The sequence below is a fragment of the Pecten maximus genome, chromosome 1 (genome assembly GCF_902652985.1).
Source record: "Pecten maximus chromosome 1, xPecMax1.1, whole genome shotgun sequence".
Lineage (NCBI taxonomy): Eukaryota > Metazoa > Mollusca > Bivalvia > Pectinida > Pectinidae > Pecten > Pecten maximus.
Window position 1 is genome coordinate 4,240,543 of NC_047015.1, and position 25,743 is coordinate 4,266,285.

Sequence of the window (25,743 nt, forward strand, 5' to 3'; positions counted from 1 at the left end):
CAACGATAATACATAACACAGTCAACAAAACGATAATATATAACACAGTCAACACAACGATAATATATAACACAGTCAACACAACGATAATATATAACAGTCAACACAACGATAATATATAACACAGTCGACACAACGATAATATATAACAGTCAACACAACGATAATATATAACAGTCAACACAATGATAATATATAACAGTCAACACAATGATAATATATAACAGTCAACACAATGATAATATATAACAGTCAACACAATGATAATATATAACACAGTCAACACAATGATAATATATAACACAGTCAACACAATGATAATATATAACACAGTCAACACAACGATAATATATAACACAGTCAACACAATGATAATATATAACAGTCAACACAATGATAATATATAACACAGTCAACACAACGATAATATATAACACAGTCAACACAACGATAATATATAACACAGTCAACACAACGATAATATATAACACAGTCAACACAATGATAATATATAACACAGTCAACACAACGATAATATATAACACAGTCAACACAACAATAATATATAACACAGTCAACACAATGATAATATATAACAGTCAACACAATGATAATATATAACAGTCAACACAACGATAATACATAACACAGTCAACACAATGATAATATATAACACAGTCAATACAATGATAATATATAACACAGTCAACACAACAATAATATATAACACAGTCAACACAACGATAATATATAACACAGTCAACACAACAATAATATATAACACAGTCAACACAATGATAATATATAACAGTCAACACAATGATAATATATAACAGTCAACACAACGATAATACATAACACAGTCAACACAATGATAATATATAACACAGTCAATACAATGATAATATATAACACAGTCAACACAACAATAATATATAACACAGTCAACACAACAATAATATATAACACAGTCAACACAATGATAATATATAACACAGTCAACACAATAATAATATATAACACAGTCAACACAATGATAATATATAATAGTCAACACAATGATAATATATAACACAGTCAACACAATGATAATATATAACAGTCAACACAATGATAATATATAACACAGTCAACACAACGATAATATATAACACAGTCAATACAATGATAATATATAACACAGTCAACACAACGATAACATATATAACACAGTCAACACAACGATAATATATAACACAGTCAACACAACGATAATATATAACACAGTCAACACAATGATAATATGTAACACAGTCAACACAACGATAATATGTAACACAGTCAACACAACGATAATATATAACACAGTCAACACAACAATAATATATAACACAGTCAACACAGTGATACTATATAACACAGTCAACATAACGATAACATATAACACAGTCAACACAACGATAATATATAACACAGTCAACACAACGATAATATATAACACAGTCAACACAACGATAATATATAACACAGTCAACACAACGATAATATATAACACAGTCAACACAACGATAATATATAACACAGTCAACACAACAATAATATATAACACAGTCAACACAACGATAATATATAACACAGTCGACACAAAGATAATATATAACACAGTCAACACAAAGATAATATATAACACAGTCGACACAACGATAATATATAACACAGTCAACACAACAATAATATATAACACAGTCAACACAACGATAATATATAACACAGTCGACACAAAGATAATATATAACACAGTCAACACAAAGATAGTATATAACACAGTCAACACAACGATAATATATAACACAGTCAACACAATGATAATATATAACAGTCAACACAATGATAATATATAACACAGTCAACACAACGATAATATATAACACAGTCAATACAATGATAATATATAACACAGTCAACACAACGATAACATATATAACACAGTCAACACAACGATAATATATAACACAGTCAACACAACGATAATATATAACACAGTCAACACAATGATAATATGTAACACAGTCAACACAACGATAATATGTAACACAGTCAACACAACGATAATATATAACACAGTCAACACAACAATAATATATAACACAGTCAACACAGTGATACTATATAACACAGTCAACATAACGATAACATATAACACAGTCAACACAACGATAATATATAACACAGTCAACACAACAATAATATATAACACAGTCAACACAACGATAATATATAACACAGTCGACACAAAGATAATATATAACACAGTCAACACAAAGATAATATATAACACAGTCAACACAACAATAATATATAACACAGTCAACACAACGATAATATATAACACAGTCGACACAAAGATAATATATAACACAGTCAACACAAAGATAATATATAACACAGTCGACACAACGATAATATATAACACAGTCAACACAACAATAATATATAACACAGTCAACACAACGATAATATATAACACAGTCGACACAAAGATAATATATAACACAGTCAACACAAAGATAGTATATAACACAGTCAACACAACGATAATATATAACACAGTCAACACAGTGATAACATATAACACAGTCAACACAATGATAATATATATAACAGCGTTTACACACGAAAATACCATTGAAATATCATACTGATTGGACAATACTCATGCAACCACATCCACAAGATAAGATTAGTAAACACTAAAAAGCGTTAGGCAGCCCGTTAAAAGGACGTTTTCATAATCAACTACATACAGATACGAGTCATCTTTGAAATGTAGATAGAAAATACAATGGAGTGAAAATGTCGATATTTTGTCGTACTTGTGAAATATGTGTATATGTTAGATTCAGTAAGTTTTCTCAGACGAAGAGATTCAGAGAAATCAAAGCGTCAAACTATTTGAATATTCTCTCTATATATGTAACGTGACTACTACCTTACGACTATTCCGACTAAGGCGAATGCTATCCTTGTCAGATTCACTGCACCTTCGGACTGGGAACCTGTATAGAGGAGGACTCTCAACAAACCACGTGGTCTCCCCTGAATAGAAATATAGTCACACATAACACACGGCAAGTCATGGCGCGATTTCTTCTTACAAGGATCATGGCATATCATGCTTAATTAGTTCCCTACCGGTGAAACTGGGGGTACTTTAGGTTTTCTTCCCGTCCGTCCGTCCGGCCGTCAGTCAGTCAATTGCCTGCACTTTTCTTCAAGGTATTATTGCCTATATATTAAGTTCCAGTTTCAGGGTTTTTTTTATGAAGGTCAAGGTCAATGTTAGTATTTTTTATTGTTGGACGGTCGGGAACATCAATTGCTTAAGCAATATAACATCAAACGGCCATTGCTATCTTACACAGTATAACATCAAACAGTCATTGTTATCGTACTCAGTATAACACCAAACAGTCATTGTTATCGTACTCAGTATAACACCAAACAGTCATTGTTATTTTACTCAGTATAACACCAAACAGTCATTGTTATTTTACTCAGTATAACACCAAACAGTCATTGTTATTTTACTCAGTATAACACCAAACAGTAATTGTTATTTTACTCAGTATAACATCAAACAGTCATTGTTATTTTACTCAGTATAACACCAAACAGTCAATGTTATTTTACTCAGAATAGCACTTACGAAACATTTGTAATGTTACTTTTATAACTATTAGTGAAAAAAGAGCTTACCTTCTTTCCGGCCTTCTGGTAGAGGATTGAAAGTTTCCGGTAAGGGATCAGAAATTGCTGGTCCTTGATATGATTTTGACACCAAACCTCTGGCTATAGAATCTGAAATAAAGACCCGCTTTAAAGAACTACTTATGATAAAGAATAGAAGTCTTTATTTAAACTTGTTCACTTATTGGGTCAACGACTTGTCTCACATCGAGTCATGCATAATTAAAGATGAACAGTATGTAAAACAATGAATTGTAAAGATACTTTTTTGAATAAGGTAGATAATTAACACTAAAATATTTCAAAAACGCACGGTGTTCCTAACCAACCAGTTGTAGGAGAGACCTACCAAGTTTAATGTACAAGCTAATGTTGAATTTACATGTAAATGATTTTGCTGATTTCAAGTGGATTTCTTATATCAAGGATATACTTAATAGTACGAGACTAAGTTACGTTTGGTTACATCAAAATATCTGCACTATGAATAAAAATTACCTCAAATTACGTTTAAAAATATCCTGCAAGATTAATTTATACAACAGTGGTATACTGATATTGATAAATCTTCCCGTGGTAAAACATATGCAGTATTTAAACATCAGTTCCAGATTGAAAAAAATATTTAACTATGCTTAAACAAAAAGATAGAATAACAATATGTAAATTCAGAACTAGTAATATATTTCTTCCGGTAGAGACAGGGCGATGGACCGGAACGTCTCGTGAAAATAGGGTTTCTCCGCTATGTTTTACTGGGGTTGGATGCGAGTATCATTATTTATTTTTATGTTCAAATATATATGTAAATCAAATTCGTAGAAAGTATATACCTAGTTATTATATATATTAACCCATCTATTCATAAAATGAAAGGATTATCATCATTATGTAAATCTATCTATGTTCATCCAATTACTAGAAAGACATCTAAAAAATAATATGTGAATTTCAAACATCAACTTGTAAAAATAAAACAATATAAAATAACGATAAACATGTACATGGACTTGCTTTGAGCTGCGTCATTACTTACCATAGTCGCCGGAGGGCCGAAGGTCACTAACGGAACTGCTCAGAGAAACGTCAGGGACACTTTTAGACGTTTTAGACTTTCCTGCAAATACAGAAGAGTGATAAACAATTTACTTATATCTTTGTCCTCGAGGTTATTAAACAAATCAGCACAATCATATATAATCATATTGTAACAATACGTGATATGTACTGAGTAAAACAATGTCTAAACAAAGGTGTTAACGAGACCGACATAAACAGGTGGAAGAGGCATCAAGCTTATCTATCCATTCAAATTTCCTAGAACTATATCTAAATCTTCACCACTGTTATAACAGTCTCTAATGTTATATAATGATCAAACCCTTACTATGAACAGGCTAACCAAACAGTCAGAATTCAAGCTTAGTGTGATTATGGTCGGTTCCTTCTGTATATAGATATTGGTGATTAAGAGAGTTTGAGTCTGAAGCCCCTGAATCCTGATGTATACTAACGTGTTGTTGACATATCCATATAGTCGCTTTCCCTGCCAACATAGGAATGCTGCAGCTCAGACACACCGCTATCAACGTCCCGAGTGTCATTCCCGCCATTTTTGTCTCGCATTGAGGTGCCGGTATGTTCTACAGGGAAACAGCAGTCTTCAGGGGAATCCATTATTCCGCTATCTGAGCTTCTTGACACTGAATATGTTTTGTTTGAAATATATAAATTCAGTCAATCTAAATAAAAATAAGTTTATTATAACTACATGTATTGAAATATCAAACACATACAAGCCAATATGAGACTGTTAAATGACATCTTACCATTTGTGTGCCCAATGCCGTTCTGTTTATCCAGCAGCTCTGCCAGGTCTGTAAAGCCGTTCCTCTTTGCAATGTCTCTTGGAGTCTCCTGGTTGCGGTTACGCCTGAGACAAGCCGATAATAAACAGGGAACTTGGAGCAGTTCATTCGTCGACTTCAGCAAATTGGTATCGGCACAGAAATGGAGGAGAGTAGGCCATTCACTGTCATTGTCTGAATCATGGCAGAAAATATCACTGAGCATGGACCGGTTCACAGATAATGGCCTTAATGGTTTCTCGTATAATATAACATATATTTCAAGAATATGACAGAATATCGATATTTTCACGAGTGCGAAGCAAGAGTGAATTCTTTTTAAATATTCTGTCATAGGAGTCAAAATATGATATATTAAACGGGAAATCATTCAATTTTCTTTTTATTTCATTTGATATACTTAAAAACAAAATTGGAAACATTGAAAAATTAAAGGCATCAAAAAGTGCGGGAATCAGTATCATAATTCATGACGTCATCTCTTTGTGGCGTTACACCCTGTCAACTTGACGTCGCCATTATGAAAGGACTTATCAACGAAATTTAAGCGTTTTCTCCAGTTATCAGAGAATCTGTGCATGAATAGCTAACGTCAATTGAGTATTTTGTTTAAAAAAACTGGTCTGAATTTTTGAGAAATACAGCCAAAATATACATTTTATCTATAATCGCTTCGTTTAGAAAAATCAGCAACTTTCAATTAGTTGAATACAAAGGTTCGCTCAGTCTGATTGGTCAAAAGCGAAAAACTTTTATTTTCACTGCAATATCTTATATCTTCACTGTTCATCGTTGCAGTTTTATCAGCTTGATAAATTTCTATATTTCACTGGCAAAAATGCAATAAATGTATACGCCTATATGTTATCCTAAGTCGGTATCAATAACAAAACCAAAACGTATTCAAGAATCAGTGATGCTTCATGCGTATTCCAGGCATAAACAATCAGTTATACACACATCAGCCTTCTGTATGCTAGCGTTGTTTGTATACTTGTACTGTATACTTGTACTGTACACTTGTACTGTATACTTGTACTATATACTTGTATCGTATACTTGTACTGTACACTTGTACTGTATACGTGTACTGTATACTTGTACTGTATACTTGTACTGTATACGTGTACTGTATACTTGTACTGTATACGTGTACTGTACACTTGTACTGTATACTTGTACTGTATACTTGTACTGTATACTTGTACTATATACTTGTACTGTATACTTGTACTGTATACTTGTATTCTATACTTGTACTGTACACTTGTACTGTACACTTGTACTGTATACTTGTACTCTATACTTGTACTATATACTTGTATCGTATACTTGTACTGTATACTTGTACTCTATACTTGTACTGTATACTTGTACTGTATACTTGTACTATATACTTGTACTGTATACTTGTACTGTATACTTGTACTGTATACTTGTACTGTATACTTGTACTGTATACTTGTATCGTATACTTGTACTATATACTTGTACTGTATACTTGTACTGTACACGTGTACTATATACTTGTACTGTATACTTGTACTGTATACTTGTATCGTATACTTGTACTATATACTTGTACTGTATACTTGTACTGTACACTTGTACTGTATACTTGTACTATATACTTGTACTGTATACTTGTACTGTATACTTGAACTGCATACTTGTACTGTATACTTGTACTGTATACTTGTACTCTATACTTGTACTGTATACTTGTACTGTATACTTGTACTGTATACTTGTACTGTATACTTGAACTGCATACTTGTACTGTACACTTGTACTCTATACTTGTACTCTATACTTGTACTGTATACTTGTACTGTACACTTGTACTGTATACTTGTACTCTATACTTGTACTGTATACTTGTTCTGTATACTTGTACTGTATACTTGTACTGTATACTTGTACTGTATACTTGTACTCTATACTTGTACTGTATACTTGTACTGTATACAAGTTGTACCGTACACTTGTACTGTATACTTGTACTGTATACTTGTACTGTATACTTGTATTGTATACTTGTACTGTATACGTGTACTGTATACTTGTACTATATACTTGTATCGTATACTTGTACTGTATACTTGTATTGTATACTTGTACTGTATACTTGTACTGTATACTTGTATTGTATACTAGTACTGTACACTTGTACTGTATACGTGTACTGTATACTTGTACTGTACACTTGTACTGTACACTTGTACTGTATACTTGTACTGTATACTTGTACTGTACACTTGTACTGTATACTTGTACTGTATACTTGAACTGCATACTTGTACTGCATACTTGTACTGTATACTTGTATCGTATACTTGTACTGTATACTTGTACTGTATACTTGTACTGTACACTTGTACTGTATACTTGTACTGTATACTTGAACTGCATACTTGTACTGTATACTTGTACTGTATACTTGTATCGTATACTTGTACTGTATACTTGTACTATATACTTGTACTCTATACTTGTACTATATACTTGTACTGTATACTTGTACTGTATACTTGAACTGCATACTTGTACTGTATACTTGTACTGTATACTTGTACTGTATACTTGTACTGTATACTTGTACTGTATACAAGTTGTACCGTACACTTGTACTGTATACTTGTACTGTATACAAGTTGTACCGTACACTTGTACTGTATACTTGTACTATATACTTGTATCGTATACTTGTACTATATACTTGTATCGTATACTTGTACTGTATACGTGTACTGTATACTTGTACTGTATACTTGTACTGTATACTTGTACTGTATACTTGTACTCTATACTTGTATTGTATACTTGTACTATATACTTGTATCGTATACTTGTACTCTATACTTGTACTATATACTTGTATCGTATACTTGTACTGTATACTTGTACTATATACTTGTACTCTATACTTGTACTATATACTTGTATCGTATACTTGTACTATATACTTGTATCGTATACTTGTACTGTATACTTGTACTATATACTTGTACTGTATACTTGTACTGTATACTTGTACTATATACTTGTATTGTATACTTGTACTATATACTTGTATCGTATACTTGTACTCTATACTTGTACTATATACTTGTATCGTATACTTGTACTGTATACTTGTACTGTATACTTGTACTCTATACTTGTACTGTATACTTGTATCGTATACTTGTACTATATACTTGTATCGTATACTTGTACTGTATACTTGTACTATATACTTGTATCGTATACTTGTAATGTATACTTGTACTGTACACTTGTACTGTATACTTGTACTGTACACTTGTACTGTACACTTGTACTGTATACTTGTACTGTACACTTGTACTGTATACTTGTACTGTATACGTGTACTGTATACGTCTACTGTATACTTGTACTGTACACTTGTACTGTATACTTGTACTGTACACTTGTACTGTATACGTGTACTGTATACTTGTACTGTACACTTGTACTGTATACTTGTACTGTACACTTGTACTGTATACTTGTACTGTACACTTGTACTGTACACTTGTACTGTATACTTGTACTGTACACTTGTACTGTATACTTGTACTGTATACGTGTACTGTATACGTGTACTGTATACTTGAACTGTACACTTGTACTGTATACTTGTACTGTATACTTGTACTGTATACTTGTACATGTATCAGCCTTCTGTATGACAAGCGTTGTTTGTATACTTGTACATGTTTTAGCCCTCAGTATGAACAGCGTTCTTTATATATTTATGTTTACATTTCCGGTCTCAATAAAATATGAATAAGATATGGTAAAATTTACTGAAATATACTAATACAAAAATAAGATGTTTGAAATATCTTGCAGGAATCGAATAAAAAAACGATGCTACCGAGGAACTATATTTTGTTTACTTCTGTAGTTGACAACTTTCCCCGTCAAATTATCATCAGCTGTTTAGCGACCCAATTAATTGTCCTGCTACTACTAATTGTTTAACACCGAAAAAAGAATGCCGATTTAATTTTTGATAGCTTTAAATAAAAGCACTGGTTGAAACGTAAACATAAGGAATAATTCTTGTTTTTATCGTTTACTCTTATCGTTTTTACAGACATTTCAAAACGCAGTTAATATACCAGTAAACGACAAAAACAAGTACAGTTTGTGCATGCATTAGCCTTTTACATGACAAGCGGGTTTTGTTTTATTTATTACATTTATACCAGTGAAATATAAAAAAAAAAAATATTCATTCTATAAAAGTGATAATTTCACTAGTGAGAAATAACACATTTTTTAATATTGAAAAATATTATTTTTTGCTGATTTGACCAATCAAAAAATAATTAGAAAATAAGCATGCCTCGTCCGTGTCTCCCAGTTCAGAGTCAGACGGAAAGAAATATAAAAGAATCAGAGTAATGAACTAACTGTTACACATGAGTGATGATATCCGATCATTAGGACCACACAGTAAGCCGTACACATGTCAGGACTTCCCCTCACAAGGTCAACTAGTTACGCCATTTTGGATTGAGCGCTAAACGCGCAGTAATCTGGGTTGTTTTGACGGGAACTTTCATAAAATAATCATATTCTAAGAATATTTCGGCTACTTTTCTAAAGAATATAAACTTGAATACATATTCAAATAAAACAATTGATTGAAATATTTTTGAAGTTATTATACATTTGTGGATTTCTGTACTTTGGACTGTATTTTGTCGTGTATATTTGTCTAGATATGAAAGCGGTAAACGCATGAAAACCTTCGAAATAGGCCTTGTTAGCATACAGAGAAGGTTTTCCGACGAAAAGCATGTAATAAACAGAATATTGAACTGTACCATCAGTAATACCTAATACATTTCACTCGTGTGGATAATATTTCAATGTTTTTCACTCCTGCGGCGAACTCGTGAAAAAGATTAAAACATTATCCACACTCGTGAAATATATTTGGTATTACTGTAGACAAAGTTAGATATCCTCTACATGTATATACTTGTACATGCCTCCGACATGACAAGCATTTATTATATACCTGTACATGTATGAAGCGAAGCTATTGATTTTCCTATACCTGGTTTGTCTCCCATCACCAGATCATCAAAATACTCCGTTATCCTCAGATGTCTGCACTTTTGTGACAAGTACTCATCCAGTTGTTCGTGGTCGGTGTCGGATATTCTCAAGGCCTTACACAATAGATGTACCGGATCAGTCTCCCTCTCCAGGATATCGTGTATAATATCTAGCCTTGAGGCCGGACTGGAGGGGTTCGAAACCGTCAAATTTCCAGTATTTGTAGATACCGAGCCAGAATGTTCAATGTCATGACTTTTTTCCGAATTTTCCCTTTTCACCTCGTTCTGGTACTGCCTGTCAAATTGACATTCTATTGAACCAAGATCCTGGTCTTTACAGGTAGCCAAGAATCCAATACTGTTATCATGGATGAGGTTCTCTAGAAAGAAGGAGATACAGAATCAGTCACGCTGAAGTGTTCAGTAAAATAACAAATGGAGTGGTCTCATTTACTTTTTGAGTAAGAAACTTTTTACACTAGGGATACTTTCAACAATATTACAATGTAACACGCTTCTTGAGTATTGTTATATTATTTTGTAATTTACATTGTTAACTTACAAAGAGAGACTTTAGATATACATACTGGGAATCCGGGCCTTGTAAACCGCCTGCTCGATTTCCTCTGTTGGTATGGTTTCTCCTGAGTCTAAATTCAGCATCACGTTCGAGTCAGCTTTCCGGTCTAGCAGAATAAATAATTCTCTGGATTCGTCCTCCTTAAATAGTCAGTATGTTGTTTATTTAAATTTGATAACAAGAATATAACGAAAAGGTTTAGAGTAGTTTAAGTTAACAGTAAACAGAAATCAATCCAATATTTATCATTATGTCCCTTTGATGTGCTTTAATAGTTTACTACTTCCGTTTGCATCTAAAAACAAAGTAGATGAACTGTTAATTTATACGACGACAGACCTACCTCACTATAGGGAAGCTGTACAACACTATGAAGGGCGTTGACTTGACGGGTCGGTGGTAAAGTGTCATAGTCAACTTCATCTGACGACCGCCTCTCATCAGAGCACGGCTCGGGCACAAGTTTGAACAGTGGATCCTCCACACAACTCTCATCGTCATCAACCTCATCCCCGCCGTGTAGACTCTCGTATAAGTTGATAATGGTCAACAAAAGTCCCTTTACTGAGTCCCGGGTTTGTTGGGGACTGTAACAGATCCATTTGAGAAGTTGACTTTGGGGATTTCCTCTCGACACAGCATCGTGGAACTCCTTGTTACTCGTTCCCAGTAGTATAGCTAGTGAATGTCTAATACTACAAGTTTGAAACTTTTCAAACGAATTCGTCAAAAGAAAATCGGGACTGACAAGGATTATGTTGACATCATATTTTGTAGTCTCGAGCCAGGGAGACCCCATCTCGTGTAGCTCCGTCGGTATGTCATACTGGGGTTCGCTTAACTTTTTCTGCAGAAATGATCCCCAAGAACCTCCATCTGACAGACTGTAATGGATGACAGATTTACCAGGTCCAGGAGAGGCCATGTTCAGTCTGTAAATTAGAACACATCCGAGGGGGTGAACATATTGAAACAAATAATAGGAAAATTATCGACGTAGATATTTAAAACAATGATCGGGCAAATTTACAATGATTTACACAAGTACAGTAACAGTAGCTAGCTTAAAATAAACTTAACATAAAGAAATGCAAGTCATGAAGAGAATAAGGTTTTCTGATGAAAGCGTACGACAAAATCTTGTCCTGGCCATACAGAATAGTGCGGTAAACCCTGTGGCGTTTATAATCTTGTCCTGGCCATACAGACTAGTGCGGTAAACCCTGTGGCGTTTATAATCTTGTCCTGGCCATACAGAATAGTGCGGTAAACCCTGTGGCGTTTATAATCGTGTCCTGGCCATACAGAATAGTGCGGTAAACCCTGTGGCGTTTATAATCTTGTCCTGGCCATACAGAATAGTGCGGTAAACCCTGTGGCGTTTATAATCTTGTTCTGGCCATACAGACTAGTGCGGTAAACCCTGTGGCGTTTATAATCTTATCCTGGCCATACAGAATAGTGCGGTAAACCCTGTGGCGTTTATAATCTTGTCCTGGCCATACAGAATAGTGCGGTAAACCCTGTGGCGTTTATAATCTTGTCCTGGCCATACAGAATAGTGCGGTAAACCCTGTGGCGTTTATAATCTTGTCATGGCCATACAGAATAGTGCGGTAAACCATGTGGCGTTTATAATCTTGTCCTGGCCATACAGACTAGTGCGGTAAACCCTGTGGCGTTTATAATCTTGTCCTGGCCATACAGAATAGTGCGGTAAACCCTGTGGCGTTTATAATCTTGTCCTGGCCATACAGAATAGTGCGGTAAACCCTGTGGCGTTTATAATTTTGTCCTGGCCATACAGAATAGTGCGGTTAACCCTGTGGCGTTTATAATCTTGTCCTGGCCATACAGAATAGTGCGGTTAACCCTGTGGCGTTTATAATCTTGTCCTGGCCATACAGACTAGTGCGGTAAACCCTGTGGCGTTTATAATCTTGTCCTGGCCATACAGAATAGTGCGGTAAACCCTGTGGCGTTTATAATCTTGTCCTGGCCATACAGAATAGTGCGGTAAACCCTGTGGCGTTTACAATCTTGTCCTGGCCATACAGACTAGTGCGGTAAACCCTGTGGCGTTTATAATCTTATCCTGGCCATACAGAATAGTGCGGTAAACCCTGTGGCGTTTATAATCTTGTCCTGGCCATACAGACTAGTGCGGTAAACCCTGTGGCGTTTATAATCTTGTCCTGGCCATACAGACTAGTGCGGTAAACCCTGTGGCGTTTATAATCTTGTCCTGGCCATACAGAATAGTGCGGTAAACCCTGTGGCGTTTAAAATCTTGTCCTGGCCATACAGACTAGTGCGGTAAACCTTGTGGCGTTTATAATCTTGTCCTGGCCATACAGAATAGTGCGGTAAACCCTGTGGCGTTTATAATCTTGTCCTGGCCATACAGACTAGTGCGGTAAACCCTGTGGCGTTTATAATCTTATCCTGGCCATACAGAATAGTGCGGTAAACCCTGTGGCGTTTATAATCTTGTCCTGGCCATACAGAATAGTGCGGTAAACCCTGTGGCGTTTATAATCTTGTCCTGGCCATACAGACTAGTGCGGTAAACCCTGTGGCGTTTATAATCTTGTCCTGGCCATACAGAATAGTGCGGTAAACCCTGTGGCGTTTATAATTTTGTCCTGGCCACACAGAATAGTGCGGTAAACCCTGTGGCGTTTATAATCTTGTCCTTGCCATACAGACTAGTGCGGTAAACCCTGTGGCATTTATAATCTTGTCCTGGCCATACAGAATAGTGCGGTAAACCCTGTGGCGTTTATAATTTTGTCCTGGCCATACAGAATAGTGCGGTAAACCCTGTGGCGTTTATAATCTTGTCCTGGCCATACAGAATAGTGCGGTAAACCCTGTGGCGTTTATAATACTGCTTTACCTTGTTCCATTTGACCACTGTTGACATTTTAACCAAAGTCATGCGAAAATGTGAAAGTGTTGTTACCATTATAGTAAACAGTTGACACTTTATCTATAAATCTCTATTTATCATGGTAAATCCATGGCACCCACGTACTAACTGGTGTTGGAATGTCCCAAGAGTTAGCACATCTCTCAGTCAAAACTCCACATTATCAGGTGTATAAATATGACAGCTATTTATGGCTAGTTACTGTAATCATATTTAAAATTGGGGTGACCATTACACAGCTCAAACAGTAAATCTAGTTCACTTACCTTTTAGATGTGTTACTATTTGACGTAGGTGAGAAAAGTGGCGTGCTACCTCTTGCCTTACCGTCTGTGGGAATAAAACATCACAATATTGGTATGCCTGCCTTACACTTGGATGTTTTCCTTATCCTTAACTTCCTGTTTGACGGTTAATACACATCGTGGCCTATTTTAGTATCGGTGTCAGTTACAGGTGCAAACAGGAAGACTTTTACCATTCGCTAAGTAATATATATAAATAAAGCTTTTACTTCAATGGACACCTTGATCGAACAAAAAGATATCGTAGGGCATAAGGTGGTGTAGGAATGGATTAGATGACAAGAGTACCAAACAGTCAAGCCATAAATAGAGACAATAAAAAAGAGGGACTACATAAACAAACAATGCAAATATCAATACTAATCAGAACCACGTTGAAAACAAAACAAAGATGAACCTCTGACAATTGTACAACAATAGTTACACTTTAACATTAATTATCAAAGTCTAAAAACAGAAACACGTCATACCATACCACAAACAATAACTGAACGTGAAACAAAAAACTGAAATGAACCGTGAACATACATTTTAGAGAACATGAAAAAATCAAACTGACAGTAAATCTCGGACACACAGACACATATAGAGATCGGGAACACATCAAACTGACAGTAAATCTCGGACACACAGACACATATAGAGATCATGAACACATCAAACTGACAGTAAATCTCGGACATACAGACACATATAGAGATCGGGAACACATCAAACTAACAGTAAATCTCGGACATACAGACACATATACAGATCGGGAACACATCAAACTGACAGTAAATCTCGGACACACAGACACATATAGAGATCAGGAACACATCAAACTAACAGTAAATCTCGGACATACAGACACATATTGAGATCGGGAACACATCCAACTGACAGTAAATCTCGGACATACAAACACATATAGAGATCAGGAACACATCAAACTAACAGTAAATATCGGACATACGGACACATATACAAATCAAGAACACATCAAACTAACAGTAAATCTCGGACACACAAACACATATAGAGATCGGGAACACATCAAACTAACAGTAAATCTCGGACACACAGACACATATAGAGATCGGGAACACATCAAACTGACAGTAAATCTCAAACATACAAACACATATAAAGATCAGGAACACATCAAACTGACTGTAAATCTCGGACATACAGACACATATAGAGATCGGGAACACATCAAACTAACAGTAAATCTCGGACATACAGACACATATAGAGATCGGGAACACATCAAACTAACAGTAAATCTCGGACATACAGACACATATAGAGATCGGGAACACATCAAACTAACAGTAAATCTCGGACACACAGACACATATAGAGATCAGGAACACATCAAACTAGCAGTAAATCTCGGACATACAGACACATATAGAGATCAGGAACACATCAAACTAACAGTAAATCTCGGACACACAGACACATATAGAGATCGGGAACACATCAAACTGACAGTAAATCTCAAACAAACAAACACATATAAAGATCAGGAACACATCAAACTGACAGTAAATCTCGGACATACAGACACATATAGAGATCGGGAACACATCAAACTAACAGTAAATCTCGGACACACAGACACATATAGAGATCGGGAACACATCAAACTGACTGTAAATCTCGGACATACAGACACATATAGAGATCGGGAACACATCAAACTAACAGTAAATCTCGGACATACAGACACATATAGAGATCGGGAACACATCAAACTATCAGTAAATCTCGGACATACAGACACATATAGAGATCGGGAACACATCAAACTAACAGTAAATCTCGGACATACAGACAGATATAGAGATCAGGAACACATCAAACTAACAGTAAATCTCGGACATACAGACACATATAGAGATCAGGAACACATCAAACTAACAGTACATCTCGGACACACAGACACATGTAGAGATCGGGAACACATCAAACTGACAGTATATCTCGGACACACAGACACATATAGAGATCGGGAACACATCAAACTAACAGTAAATCTCGGACATACAGACACATATAGAGATCGGGAACACATCAAACTAACAGTAAATCTCGGACATACAGACACATATAGAGATCGGGAACACATCAAACCAACAGTAAATCTCGGACATACAGACACATATAGAGATCAGGAACACATCAAACTAACAGTAAATCTCGGACACAAAGACACATATAGAGATCGGGAACACATCAAACTAACAGTAAATCTCGGACATACAGACACATATACAGATCAAGAACACATCAAACTGACAGTAAATCTCGGACATACAGACACATATAGAGATCGGGAACACATCAAACTAACAGTAAATCTCGGACATACAGACACATATAGAGATCAGGAACACATCAAACTAACAATAAATCTCGGACACAAAGACGCATATTCAAATCAGGAACACATCAAACTAACAGTAAATCTCGGACATACAGACGCAAGTAGGAATCCAGTCTAAACGAATCTAGTACAATACGAGTCCGGTACATACGAATCCAGTACATACCAATACGGTACATACGGATCCAGTACCTTGTATGTTCATTCGAAAGAATAACATTTAAAATCTTTTTTATTATTATTGAATTGAAAACAATCCGACACACAGTACAAAGCTTTGCCGTGACGATGATCAACATAGCGCCAAAATGACGTCATAGTAACGCATTTGTTCTCATTATTATCCTCGCTGCGTTTGATTCATTCGTAGCGCATAGCGAAATATTTCAATGATGTTGATGAAAATGACGTAACAATTACGTTTTGTGATCTTGACTGCATCTATACGTTCATAGATGCAGTCCAGATTAACACTGAGGCAATAGGAGACTATGGTGTCAAATGTAAATATTTCAACATCAAATATTTACATTTTCACTTCGCTCCGCCTCAATGAACATAGTAAACTCATATCACTTCATTTCCCGTTGAAGATTTTGGGTCGCGTGCTTCTGTTCTGAGAGACGAATCACTTTCTTGCCGGCGTGTGAATACATTCACTGAGTTTACAATGGCGATCGAGTTCTGTACCGCCTCAGACTTGAATGCACTTTCACTTTGTGAATTGTGTAACATTGTTATAAACGTATATGAACACAAGTGGAATAGCCGCTTTATGTGCTAATAAAAATGCCAGTATAATTCAGACAGTTTAGAAAACAGGATATGACAGAACACTGACACTCTTGATAGCACCGAGCTCATGACCTACGTAGCGCAGTAAGTCTAACGTTAGCTGTATTTCGAATGCCATGCTTAATACAATTTCAGTGGTCACAGAAAATAAACCTCAATTTAAACACTATTTAACAACACAAAACAGACTGGTAGCAGAAGTATGCTATATCGAGAACAGGGACACAATATTGTCGTAATTTGACTCAATCTAAACATATGGAGGACACAAGTTTCCGGCCGTCGAATACCGCCAATTTTCAAATCAATGTTTCTTTACTTACTATTATCAGAATTTACATCCCAAAACGCCAGTGCGACAATGAAATCCAATATGTCAAGAACACCATGTACATCACCAGCTAACCTGTGACTAAAATCTACATTGTTACACTTTTCCTCGAGCTCTGAATATCCCGGCTATTAGACTGCATCACATCATTTTTTTAACCGAGTCCCTGTGTCTCGAGTGACCAAATCACACACTATACTGTCAACACTGCACTTTAAATTCGTATTTATATGGGTATTGCTAAGTTTTTATTATACAATATCATAAATATTTGTTATAAATAAGTATTTTACCTTGAAAATATCGTATCTATGTGTATCAACATCGTAATAATCAAAACGTGTATGGCATTATATTTTGTGTTGCTTTGGCGACGAGAATAGTTGACTGTCTGCTGTTCCACTACTGTGCACACATGTACGATAAGTATAACAATGTTACAAAGTGACACACTTACGTCACACTGTTGCGACCGAATTTTGCAATCTGGTGGCGAAGTTTTTAATTTGGTTAACGTAAATATAAGTATTGATTGTCAATTTTGTTGCTTGCATGGACTGATGAAGGGAAGTGAACCTCGCGCAAATGGTACATGAACTGCTTCGCAGTTCACTTCATTTGCACGAGGTTCACCAGTTCATGTACCATTTGCGCGAGGTTCACTTCCCTTCATCAGTCCATGCAAGCAACAAAATTGACAATCAATCCTTAATTGCATGTGTGTATTCTGAAAGGCGCCAATATTCAAACGAATACATGTTATCGACAGCGATTTACAGAATATGGAATAGGAATTTTAGAATAGATAATATCGGTGTCATTGTGGTAACATGGTCACATGGCCACTAATAACCCATAGGTTAATCAAAAGGAAATGTTATGTGACCGTTTATCTGTACACATTTTTTTTTTTTTTTTTTTGAGGTAAAACATTTTGTTTTTTCTATTATTCGTATTTGCGTGATATATCGTCCATTGTACAGCTGCATGTATACCGATCATATGACACGTAAAACCTAACGAGGATCGCGTGTCTTCCTAATAAACAAATAGACACGTGTTTTCTGCACTGATCTTTCTGTACTGAGAGGTGATATAACGAGGAATTCTTACCTTGTGTCGGCTAAAGCTACCTATTGTCGCATAGCGTATCTACGGTCACAACTTGTTATAGACTTATATCATAAAAGGGAAAAGAGACTGCAGTGGAAATATACAGTTCCCCGCGGAGCGAAGAATGACACGCTCGCGACATACTCGAAAAGCAAATATCTCATTTCCAATGTAGACTTACGGACCTTTATGCACAGTGGCAGGGAGCCAGCCATTTTATAAATGACAGGAATAAAGGAATTGTCCTACCAACCAATTTGATCAAAACCACGTGTTGTTTGTAGAAAACTTAGAGAAGCCCTATGTGGCATGTTTTGTTTTTTTTTTAAAAAGGTCCGAGTGGCCTGTGCTATGGCCTACGTAGTGTTGCCCATCAGAAGAGTGACATTTTTCGATAGAAAACACTATCAAAACAATGCCCTATGCTGCAAAATAGTCTTATCTCAAAAGTATGATTTATTGCAAATTATGAGCTCAAACATCTAGGTAGATATTGCTTTAAAAATATGTACTTAAAGACAAAAACATTTCAAATTTTGAGAGAATGTTTTAGCTACGTCAATATTTTATGGCAGTTATACGCCCACTTCCGGTTCTTATAAACCATGCATATTTCGTAATTATTTAGTATATTATGTTGAGTAATACAGGTAAAAATTAAAAAAAAATAATGGGAACCGCTGAATTTGACATCTTAAAGTCAAGTTGTGGGAAGGTCAATCTTTATAAACGTCTAATAAGCAGAGTAGTACGTGCGTGTTTCATAATTAAACACAGAATTCAAAGTAATTTATTTTCAAAACTGTTCTCATATAATCATCAGTTAATGGAGATGTAGATTTTATGATCAACTATATAGCAATATGTGAAACAACTGAGATACACAATCTAAATAACGAACATTTCAGTATTTAATGAATTACATAATACTCTATCTCGGACATCGCCATTACATGGAGAATAAACTACAGCAACATAGGAACTTTATAAAGGTTTACAACGCCGTGACAACTTAGTGGGTCAGACCAACGTAGTGTACACTAATGTAGAGTGATGTTTAACAAGGGGAATAGAGGCCGATCGGAGGTTAAGAATGTTGATTGGGGATATCTGTTAAAGTCAGGACGTCTAAGAAATATGTTTCCGTCACTGAACCAGTACCGTGCAGTTGTTATCATTTCACTGGTTTGCTATCAAATGACCACGTGATTATCAAACAATTATGTACATTTTCTCGTGATCAATAGCCAGTTTCCTAAGGTTTATCATGGGGTCAAACATTATTGTGTCTGGGCGTAACGTGTGCTGAGTAAGAGACACTACAATATCTGATTTGCTAGCAAGAAATGTTGTAATAATAAATGGAAATATTTCAAATTTCAAATCTATTGATAACAAATAATTCTAATTTGAATTGTTATGTGCTAACCAATTTAATTTCGATAATATCGAAAATCTAACCGTAATTTTTAAATCAACTTAAAAAAAGTAAGGCAAGCTGATATGGTGCGTGTACATGAAAACAAATATTCTGAATGTCTTTGTCAATATCAGCAAACAGACAGCATTATAGTAGCAGTGAAGGACAACATATAGTATTAGTAACAGTGGAGACAACATATAGTATTAGTAACAGTGGAGGACAACATATAGTATTAGTAACAGTGGAGGACAACATATAGTATTAGTAACAGTGGAGGACAACATATAGTATTAGTAACAGTGGAGACAATATATAGTATTAGTAACAGTGGAGACAACATATAGTATTAGTAACAGTGGAGGACAACATATAGTATTAGTAACAGTGGAGGACAACATATAGTATTAGTAACAGTGGAGACAACATATAGTATTAGTAACAGTGGAGGACAACATATAGTATTAGTAACAGTGCAGACAACATATAGTATTAGTAACAGTGCAGACAACATATATTATTAGTAACAGTGGAGGACAACATATAGTATTAGTAACAGTGGAGGACAACATATAGTATTGGTAACAGTGGAGACAACATATAGTATTAGTAACAGTGGAGACAACATATAGTATTAGTAACAGTGGAGGACAACATATAGTATTAGTAACAGTGGAGACAACATATAGTATTAGTAACAGTGGAGGACAACATATAGTATTAGTAACAGTGGAGGACAACATATAGTATTAGTAACAGTGGAGGACAACATATAGTATTAGTAACAGTGGAGGACAACATATAGTATTAGTAACAGTGGAGGACAACATATAGTATTAGTAACAGTGGAGGACAACATATAGTATTAGTAACAGTGGAGGACAACATATAGTATTAGTAACAGTGGAGGACAACATATAGTATTAGTAACAGTGGAGGACAACATATAGTATTAGTAACAGTGGAGGACAACATATAGTATTAGTAACAGTGGAGGACAACATATAGTATTAGTAACAGTGGAGGACAACATATAGTATTAGTAACAGTGGAGGACAACATATAGTATTAGTAACAGTGGAGGACAACATATAGTATTAGTAACAGTGGAGGACAACATATAGTATTAGTAACAGTGGAGGACAACATATAGTATTAGTAACAGTGGAGGACAACATATAGTATTAGTAACAGTGGAGGACAACATATAGTATTAGTAACAGTGGAGGACAACATATAGTATTAGTAACAGTGGAGGACAACATATAGTATTAGTAACAGTGGAGGACAACATATAGTATTAGTAACAGTGGAGGACAACATATAGTATTAGTAACAGTGGAGGACAACATATAGTATTAGTAACAGTGGAGGACAACATATAGTATTAGTAACAGTGGAGGACAACATATAGTATTAGTAACAGTGGAGGACAACATATAGTATTAGTAACAGTGGAGGACAACATATAGTATTAGTAACAGTGGAGGACAACATATAGTATTAGTAACAGTGGAGGACAACATATAGTATAGTAACAGTGGAGGACAACATATAGTATTAGTAACAGTGGAGGACAACATATAGTATTAGTAACAGTGGAGGACAACATATAGTATTAGTAACAGTGGAGGACAACATATAGTATTAGTAACAGTGGAGGACAACATATAGTATTAGTAACAGTGGAGGACAACATATAGTATTAGTAACAGTGGAGGACAACATATAGTATTAGTAACAGTGGAGGACAACATATAGTATTAGTAACAGTGGAGGACAACATATAGTATTAGTAACAGTGGAGACAACATATAGTATTAGTAACAGTGGAGACAACATATAGTATTAGTAACAGTGGAGGACAACATATAGTATTAGTAACAGTGGAGGACAACATATAGTATTAGTAACAGTGGAGGACAACATATAGTATTAGTAACAGTGGAGGACAACATATAGTATTAGTAACAGTGGAGGACAACATATAGTATTAGTAACAGTGGAGGACAACATATAGTATTAGTAACAGTGGAGGACAACATATAGTATTAGTAACAGTGGAGGACAACATATAGTATTAGTAACAGTGGAGGACAACATATAGTATTAGTAACAGTGGAGGACAACATATAGTATTAGTAACAGTGGAGACAACATATAGTATTAGTAACAGTGGAGGACAACATATAGTATTAGTAACAGTGGAGGACAACATATAGTATTAGTAACAGTGGAGGACAACATATAGTATTAGTAACAGTGGAGGACAACATATAGTATTAGTAACAGTGGAGGACAACATATAGTATTAGTAACAGTGGAGGACAACATATAGTATTAGTAACAGTGGAGGACAACATATAGTATTAGTAACAGTGGAGGACAACATATAGTATTAGTAACAGTGGAGGACAACATATAGTATTAGTAACAGTGGAGGACAACATATAGTATTAGTAACAGTGGAGGACAACATATAGTATTAGTAACAGTGGAGGACAACATATAGTATTAGTAACAGTGGAGGACAACATATAGTATTAGTAACAGTGGAGGACAACATATAGTATTAGTAACAGTGGAGGACAACATATAGTATTAGTAACAGTGGAGGACAACATATAGTATTAGTAACAGTGGAGGACAACATATAGTATTAGTAACAGTGGAGACAACATATAGTATTAGTAACAGTGGAGGACAACATATAGTATTAGTAACAGTGGAGGACAACATATAGTATTAGTAACAGTGGAGGACAACATATAGTATTAGTAACAGTGGAGGACAACATATAGTATTAGTAACAGTGGAGGACAACATATAGTATTAGTAACAGTGGAGGACAACATATAGTATTAGTAACAGTGGAGGACAACATATAGTATTAGTAACAGTGGAGGACAACATATAGTATTAGTAACAGTGGAGGACAACATATAGTATTAGTAACAGTGGAGGACAACATATAGTATTAGTAACAGTGGAGACAACATATAGTATTAGTAACAGTGGAGGACAACATATAGTATTAGTAACAGTGGAGACAACATATAGTATTAGTAACAGTGGAGGACAACATATAGTATTAGTAACAGTGGAGGACAACATATAGTATTAGTAACAGTGGAGGACAACATATAGTATTAGTAACAGTGGAGACAACATATAGTATTAGTAACAGTGGAGGACAACATATAGTATTAGTAACAGTGGAGGACAACATATAGTATTAGTAACAGTGGAGGACAACATATAGTATTAGTAACAGTGGAGGACAACATATAGTATTAGTAACAGTGGAGGACAACATATAGTATTAGTAACAGTGGAGGACAACATATAGTATTAGTAACAGTGGAGGACAACATATAGTATTAGTAACAGTGGAGGACAACATATAGTATTAGTAACAGTGGAGGACAACATATAGTATTAGTAACAGTGGAGGACAACATATAGTATTAGTAACAGTGGAGGACAACATATAGTATTAGTAACAGTGGAGACAACATATAGTATTAGTAACAGTGGAGGACAACATATAGTATTAGTAACAGTGGAGGACAACATATAGTATTAGTAACAGTGGAGGACAACATATAGTATTAGTAACAGTGGAGGACAACATATAGTATTAGTAACAGTGGAGGACAACATATAGTATTAGTAACAGTGGAGGACAACATATAGTATTAGTAACAGTGGAGGACAACATATAGTATTAGTAACAGTGGAGGACAACATATAGTATTAGTAACAGTGGAGGACAACATATAGTATTAGTAACAGTGGAGGACAACATATAGTATTAGTAACAGTGGAGGACAACATATAGTATTAGTAACAGTGGAGACAACATATAGTATTAGTAACAGTGGAGGACAACATATAGTATTAGTAACAGTGGAGGACAACATATAGTATTAGTAACAGTGGAGGACAACATATAGTATTAGTAACAGTGGAGGACAACATATAGTATTAGTAACAGTGGAGGACAACATATAGTATTAGTAACAGTGGAGGACAACATATAGTATTAGTAACAGTGGAGGACAACATATAGTATTAGTAACAGTGGAGGACAACATATAGTATTAGTAACAGTGGAGGACAACATATAGTATTAGTAACAGTGGAGGACAACATATAGTATTAGTAACAGTGGAAGACAACATATAGTATTAGTAACAGTGGAGGACAACATATAGTATTAGTAACAGTGGAGGACAACATATAGTATTAGTAACAGTGGAGGACAACATATAGTATTAGTAACAGTGGAGGACAACATATAGTATTAGTAACAGTGGAGACAACATATAGTATTAGTAACAGTGGAGACAACATATAGTATTAGTAACAGTGGAGGACAACATATAGTATTAGTAACAGTGGAGGACAACATATAGTATTAGTAACAGTGGAGGACAACATATAGTATTAGTAACAGTGGAGGACAACATATAGTATTAGTAACAGTGGAGACAACATATAGTATTAGTAACAGTGGAGGACAACATATAGTATTAGTAACAGTGGAGGACAACATATAGTATTAGTAACAGTGGAGACAACATATAGTATTAGTAACAGTGGAGACAACATATAGTATTAGTAACAGTGGAGACAACATATAATAAGTAGACAAATGTACATAACACAATACTCATAAACAGTGTGGATATCTATACGGTAACAGTGGAGTGACAAACATATGTAGGTACATAACACAATAACACATGAGACAGTGTGTATTCAAGTGGAGGACAACATATAGTATTAGTAACAGTGGGGACAACAATAACAACACATAGTTGTAACATGAGGTACAACAATAGATATAACAGTGGGAATCTGTATAGTACATACAACAATATCTATCAAGCAGTATATGTATAGTACATAACACAATACCATCATCAAACAGGTGTGGATATACTGTATAGTACATAACACAATACCACCATCAAACAGGTGTGGTATATCTATATCGGTACATAACACAATACCACCATCAAACAGGTGTGGTATATCTATATAGGTACATAAGACAATACCACCATCAAACAGGTGTGGTATATCTGTATAGGTACATAACACAATACCACCATCAAACAGGTTTGGTATATCTATATCGGTACATAACACAATACCCTCGTCAAACAGGTGTGGTATATCTGTATAGGTACATAACACAATACCGCCATCA

General features: G+C 35.1%; 1 protein-coding gene across 2 annotated transcripts in view; it reads right to left on the minus strand.

Annotated features, from left to right (window-relative positions):
- Positions 1 to 25,743, minus strand: part of LOC117322827 — a 40,605-nt gene that overhangs the window by 11,204 nt on the left and 3,658 nt on the right. Inside the window, exons 2-10 of one of the 2 annotated variants that reach the window (XM_033877774.1) lie at positions 14,454 to 14,517; positions 11,599 to 12,187; positions 11,263 to 11,395; positions 10,633 to 11,055; positions 5,556 to 5,768; positions 5,241 to 5,429; positions 4,763 to 4,843; positions 3,736 to 3,837; positions 2,969 to 3,075 (exon numbers count right to left, since the gene is read on the minus strand). In XM_033877774.1, coding sequence (XP_033733665.1) covers positions 2,969 to 3,075; positions 3,736 to 3,837; positions 4,763 to 4,843; positions 5,241 to 5,429; positions 5,556 to 5,768; positions 10,633 to 11,055; positions 11,263 to 11,395; positions 11,599 to 12,180 — 1,830 coding nt within the window. In that variant the 5' untranslated portion in view covers positions 12,181 to 12,187; positions 14,454 to 14,517. The remainder of the gene's footprint in view (positions 1 to 2,968; positions 3,076 to 3,735; positions 3,838 to 4,762; positions 4,844 to 5,240; positions 5,430 to 5,555; positions 5,769 to 10,632; positions 11,056 to 11,262; positions 11,396 to 11,598; positions 12,188 to 14,453; positions 14,518 to 25,743) is intronic. The other variant, XM_033877779.1, reaches the window with a different exon arrangement.